This window comes from Hypanus sabinus, chromosome 10 (assembly GCF_030144855.1).
Source record: "Hypanus sabinus isolate sHypSab1 chromosome 10, sHypSab1.hap1, whole genome shotgun sequence".
NCBI lineage: Eukaryota > Metazoa > Chordata > Chondrichthyes > Myliobatiformes > Dasyatidae > Hypanus > Hypanus sabinus.
This window is the reverse complement of record NC_082715.1, coordinates 31,601,544-31,608,108: the sequence shown is the minus strand read 5'-3', so window position 1 is coordinate 31,608,108 and position 6,565 is coordinate 31,601,544. Positions and strand designations below refer to the sequence as shown.

Genomic DNA, 6,565 nt, shown 5'->3' with positions numbered 1-6,565 from the left:
CTGATGGTTCTTATTATTTTCATGTGTCGAGAAGTGTTGTTACCCATTTTAAATGCTGAAGGTGACATTGTGGAAGTGTAAATGAACACTCGGATAAAGTCAACTTTATTGTCATAGGCACATGCTCAGGTATTCACAGATGCAGTGAAAAACTTACTTGCAGCAGGATTACAGGTGCCTGGCATCATATATGAGAGATGTTACTAATTCTCACTGATTGAGGTCAGACAAAACACTGGAATTTTTAATCTGTCTCTGCGTCATTGAAGCAGATATTCTCTATCTGAAAAATATAATACCCTCTTTATGTATGGTTATACCAACCCTGATCATTTTCAAATCCTGGAATTGGTTTCATACCAATTTTGTCACTTAAGTAATAACATTTTTATTTGTAATATTTCCAAAAAGCAAAATTCAGACAGACCAGTTAATAATTTAAAGGTATCAATTTTATTGACATTTTAGGGAATTATTAAACTGCAAACTATACAAAGAAATTCAATCTACAAAATATCAAGCAACTGATACCACAGTAGTGCAAAGAGATACTCTACAGCAGACTGCATAGGAAGAGCAGTGGCATAAAATCACAGTAGAATTTGAAAAAAAAGTTTTACATGATTTAACAAAGCAAAAAAAAACAATTTACACGCCAAGGACTTTAAATATTAAACTGCAACTTCCAGTTTCAATCCTCTTTAAACTGTTAGTTTTCAACAAAGGTAACAGTTTGGCAGTGGTTTGACTGAATTATCAAAGAGGTTTAATACCCCACAGTGTGTTTTTCCGAACCCTTATAACAATTGTTCCATTAGATAGGAAAAATATTTGGCAAAATAGATATTCCCTGTTCCCTCACTTATACTATACATTTTTGCACTTGAGAAAATTAATTTATGCTGCAGAACTTGCAGCTGTTTTGAGTTTTTTATACATTCTAGCTTAAAGGTCAGTGATCAAAACAATGACAGATGCCATATCTGGCACATTCTGACAGTCAATGCCAATATCCTAGCAGCTGGGTCAACCATACAATATTTGCTCTCAAGAAATCTGGTAGGGGGAGGTAAACATTAGCAGTATGCCACAGCATTTACAGAGTCCTTCAGTAACATTTTTATTTGAAAGTATTTTTTTTTCCTTTTAATCCCAATTGAATATCATCTGATAAAATGGCAAGAAATGTCTAATCACTGCGACACACAGGATAATTTTCAAACACTGCAGCAATCATATTACTGCAGAGGTGTCGGTAAGACTATCCCATGAATCTCAACCAATTGATGATCAGAGTGATTATTGCCAGTGGCCAGTCACTATTCTTAGTTGAAGATAAGAGTGGACAAGGAGTGAAGTGAAAAGGATACAGCTTAAAAAGGAATGTTCCTCAATGTTGAGCTTGCTACATTTAATGACTACAATTGATTCAAAAAACAATAATATGTCTGCGGGTAGGTAAGTAATAGTTGTTCAACACCGCTTCTCGATGAAAAAGCAGAGAGTAAAGAGAAAGGCCGAGTCATTGAAAGGAGCAAGTTTATACTTCTAATCACTCTTTGCTGGAATGTATTTAATACCTGACTCAGCTCATAATATCTTTCTTACACTTTGTCCTCTACAGCTATTCTTCACTTGGATGAATTAATGTGATTTTTTTTGAACCAGACTACTCTTCAAAAATACCTTCAAGAATGGTAAATTAATTATGCCTCAGTAATCACACATGGGTAAAATGTCCACAGAAGTTCCCAAACTACACCTGCAACTTCTCCAGGAAAACAAGCAGAACAGCTGTTTACCCTAATTTTTCTATTTATCTTACACAAATTATCAAAAAGTGACAAATCTTCATGGACACTTAGGTGCATATCTGAGTTTGGATTTACAAGAAATATATTCAGGTTAGCAGAGGATATCTTAAGATTTTGCTCATGATCCATTTAAATGATTAATAACACGCATGGTTTGTGACCAACCCTACCTGCCTCTTTAATTGACCTAAGTGAAAGCATTCAATATCAACAGGAAATTAAATAGTAATACTGAAATATCACTAGAGCTTTTAGTGGTTCAGATACCCATTTTATGGAATTTTTTTTATCATGGATCTCAAAAATATGGAAGATAAATATTTCACTTTATATATCAGCATTGAAGTCTGCTTCTGTAAAGTAAATGAGGTGATACTTTTACTTCTATTGAAACACACATCTGTCATTCCATGACTCCCTTTGAGGCAAAAAAACGAAACTAACACCTTAGCTTAAATGATGTTTTTCACTGTTTCTTCTGTATGGAGATAGAGTAAGCCTTACATATATGAACAGTCAGTATTGTGGTTTTCATATGAAACTATTTGTTTTGCATGGTACAATGGGAAATCCATATTACTAGAACAAAAAAGTTGCATGTATTGCTACCTGTGGCAATCATGATTTCTAAGATTTGAATTATTGTACCCTTTATTGCACACACAAATGAACATATAGAACACTTGCACTAAATCCGGCTAAACAATTCTCCAAAACTCACAAAACAACAACGGGAGATTTTAAATAGTGTTCTTAAGGGCCTAAGCTGGAAAATGTAACTTTCTATATTATATTCCAATATAACTGACCACCACATTCACAGTACAGTGATACTAGACTGCATTATCAAAATACAATACCAGCACCATTATAAAGTTAATAGCTTTTTAAATAAAAAAATAAAATACAAATAGGAAATTTAAAAATTGTATCAATAAGTTCAAGGTACATTTATAACGGTGGAATGAAGGATAAATGAATGATTTGAAAAACCACTGCACCTCTGCAGGAACATAGGTTTATTTTACCACTGCTCATCTCTCATGAGTAGAAAACTTAAGAACAAAATCAATTAAATTTAATGATCTTTGAGACTCCATAACATCAATAAAAAAAGAGATAAAGGAAATACTAAGCTTTGGTGCATAAGCACACTCTATGAGCACAAGAACTCTCTCTGTATATTAAATAATTTCTGAAAATGGAATTGGTCAATCAGCAAATCAGAGAGAAGTGGAAAAAAATAGGTCTAACTATCCAAACTATAAATCTGTCCTTCCAAATCATTTTCAAAATGTGCCAGACAATTTCAACATGTTTTTTACCTTGATATAACCATTTATTGTTGTTTTATCTTTAGCACATGAAAGTAATTTGCTGAAGATCTGATGAACTGTGATTTCTCAAGTAAAAATACAAGAACAATGGATGAAATATGGTTTCAGCCTCCCACCTGTTCTCTTTAATCATTCTCTCAATCTACCCATAAAGGTTTTCTGGTAATTAGTCGAATGATGGCTCATATATATGAAATAAGCATCTTAATGACTTGATCGAGAATGTATATGTGCAGATATAAACAAATTATTAAGCTGGCATCTGAGAAACTGGTCATCAAATTTGGTCTGATTTAATACTTTCCTTTATAAGGTCTTAAATTTCAAAGTTACACCACTGAATGCAAAAATATTTTCATTACCATATAAAATCGACTGAATTGCACAAAATATTGGTATAGTTCCTATGTCCTTCCAGATATGACAAAATATTTTAATGAATGAATGAATGACTACAAAAAATATTTTTTCAGAAGCCTGTCGACTTACAAGCCACCTGAACTAAGGCAAAGAGGGAAGTTGTATTATGTACTTTACTGCTAATTATAATCAAAACTAGTCCCAAGATAGAGTTATTCATGCACTGCATTTTTCATGTATTGGACAAATACCTTTATACCATGTGACAAAAAGTTCCACAAAACTTACTGCTCCTGTTCACTAACTAGGGTCTTCTCACAGATTTTAACTCTTATAAAGAGAGTTTACGTCTCCAGCAAATATCCTGCATGCACCTTTCTAAAACTTTTTAAAAACATTATCAGTTTTGCTTTTCAACAGTGATTCACTTGAAAATAAAGCTGAATAAATTTGGGCTTCAGCCTAGAATTCCATTCCATTCAAAATTGCTTTGAGAACTAAACTTTAACGGTTACAAAAGGAGAGTACAAGACAATTCAGAATATGCATGCTTTGGAAAGTACAACAGAATAAGTGAATGGCTTTTGAATTACTTGAATTCTCGATATTCATTACCTTCAAACAAAAGTTAAAAGTAAAGTCGTTCTCCAGTTTGCCATGAGCAGTTCCAAGCAGGAAATAGGGTTGTCCTCAACAAGAGGGGAGGTAATCTGATTAGCTCATTGCCCAAAATGATGAAATCTGCATTACATTTCTTTAGTGATTTCTTGTGAACAGTTTTAGTAACAAGGAAACCAGACCCAGAATGGCAAAAAAAAACAGCAGAAACTCATTATTTCAATCACAATGACAAGGCTGGCACCTCATTGGCAATGAGTATGGCTGAGTATCACAGTGTATTTTGGTTGAGGTTTCATTTGTTAGGCTTTCTTGGGAATTCTAGAAAAAACTGTTTCTAATTCTGCCATCCATTGACCAATGACACAATTTTACTCATTGAGCATTCAAAATTCACAAAATTTTGAAGCTTAAGCTTCAAAGTAATGTCTTCTGTTCATATAATTGAAGATCAAGACGCACCCATACCTCCCCTGTTGGCACTTCATGCAAAAGAAGGCGTTTTGTGGTTGGTCCCTTGCCTTCTTGCTCCTTTTTGATTGTTGCCACAGGGACCTCTGTCCGACCAAGGAAATCTGTCCAAAACAGATAAACCAGTATTGATGGTGAGAATTCATTTAGTTCTATTGCTCCAGACACACGACCCTCAACATCCCCAATATTGTAAATTGTTCATTTGCATTATAGTATCAGTTTTGCTGATTCCAGCAGAAGTTTATTCCAAGTTGGTAGACAGCTATACTTAACTGAAATCTTTCAGCATATGTCACTGGATAATGAAGAACAAAAATCCTCACTGCTTTCCTAACAATAACCAAGAGACACTAAGGCCAGCGACACCACACTAGCTACTATCATAGCTCAGTTGAGAAAACGTAGGTTGTGTGGTTAAATTCTACAATCTGTCTATTTCGAGAACTATTAGGGAGTTCTAATTTTGTTTTATAACTTATAAGAATACTTCCTGAGGTCAATACATACTGTAAAATGCATGTCACTAAAGTACAGTAACAGGCTTAAGGTAAAACAAGTAGTTTCATAAGACACATAATACCTTGTTAAAACTTGTTAATTTATTAAAATGGTACCCAAGAATCAGATTTAATATCACTGGCATATGCCATGAAATATATTGCTCTGCGGCAGCAGTACACTGCAATACAAAATAAACTATAAATTACAATAATATAAATTTTTAAAAATAATTTAAAAACTCAGATAAAAAGAGCAGAAAAAAGAAAAAAATAGTGAAGTAATTCAGAAATCTCATGGCAGTGGGGTAGAAGCTGTTCCTAAATTGTCGAGTTGTGTCTTCAAGCCCCGACATCTCCTCCTTAATAGTAGCAATGAGAAGAGGGAATGTCCTGGGTGATGGAGTCCTTAATGACAGATGCCATTTTTTTGAAGGTGTTCTTGATGCTGAGAAGGCATCATGATGGAGCTGGCTGAATTTGCAACTTCCTGCAGCTTTTTTCCGATCTTGCGCAGGGGACTCTTCATATCAGACCACGATGCATCCAGTCAGTTCCACGGTAGAAATTTGTGAATGTCTATGATGACATACCAAGTCTCCCAAAACTCTTAATGAAATCGTGCCACAGTCATGCCTTCTTTGTAATTGCTTCAACATGTTTGGCCTAGGATTGATCTTCAGAGATGTTGACATCCAGGAAGATGAAACTGCTCACCCTTTCCATTGCTCTTCTCTCGATGAAGGCTGATGTATATTCCCTTATTCCCTTATATATTCCCTTATCTTCCCCTTTCTGAAGACCACAATCAATTCCTTGGTCTTACGACATCAAGTGCAAGGTTGTTGCTGCGGTACCACTCAACCAGTTGATCTATCCCACTTCTGTATGCCTCCTCGTCACCATCTTAAATTCTCCTAGCAACAGCTGTGTTGTCAGCAAATTTACAGATTGTGTTTGAGCTATGCCTAGCCACACAGCCATGGATGTACAGAAAGAACTGTGGGCTAAGCACTCATCCTTGAGATGCACCAGCATTGATTGTCAGTGAGGAGGAGATGTTACTTCCGATGCACACTGACTGTGCTCTCCTGGTGAGGACGTCAAGGATCCAGTTGCAGAGGGAGGTACGGAGGCCCATGTTTTGGAGCTTGTTGATTAGAACTGAGTGTCGATCATGAGATGTAGTCATTAAACAGCAGCTTGCTGTAAGTAATACTATTATCCAGGTGATACAAGGCGGAGAACCAGAGAGATTACATCTGCTATAGATCTATTGTGGCCATTGGCAGATTGCAATGGGTGCAGCTCTTTGCTTAGTCGAAATTGAAGCAAGTGGAAACCTCTTACTGCAGCAGTGAGAGATTGAAGATGTCTTTGAAAACTCCCGCCAGATGGTTGGCACGGGTTTTCGGTGCCCTGCCAGGTACACCATCAGCACTTGATGCCTTGAGTTCACCATCAT

The 6,565-nt window shown here is 35.7% G+C and overlaps 1 protein-coding gene across 4 annotated transcripts in view; it reads right to left on the bottom strand.

Annotated features, from left to right (window-relative positions):
• Positions 1-2,186: 2,186 nt before the first annotated feature.
• Positions 2,187-6,565, bottom strand: part of itsn2b (intersectin 2b) — a 201,547-nt gene continuing 197,168 nt past the window's right edge. For all 4 annotated transcript variants that reach the window (XM_059981601.1, XM_059981597.1, XM_059981600.1 and 1 more), the window contains one exon: positions 2,187-4,704. In XM_059981601.1, coding sequence (XP_059837584.1) covers positions 4,547-4,704 — 158 coding nt within the window. In that variant the 3' untranslated portion in view covers positions 2,187-4,546. The remainder of the gene's footprint in view (positions 4,705-6,565) is intronic.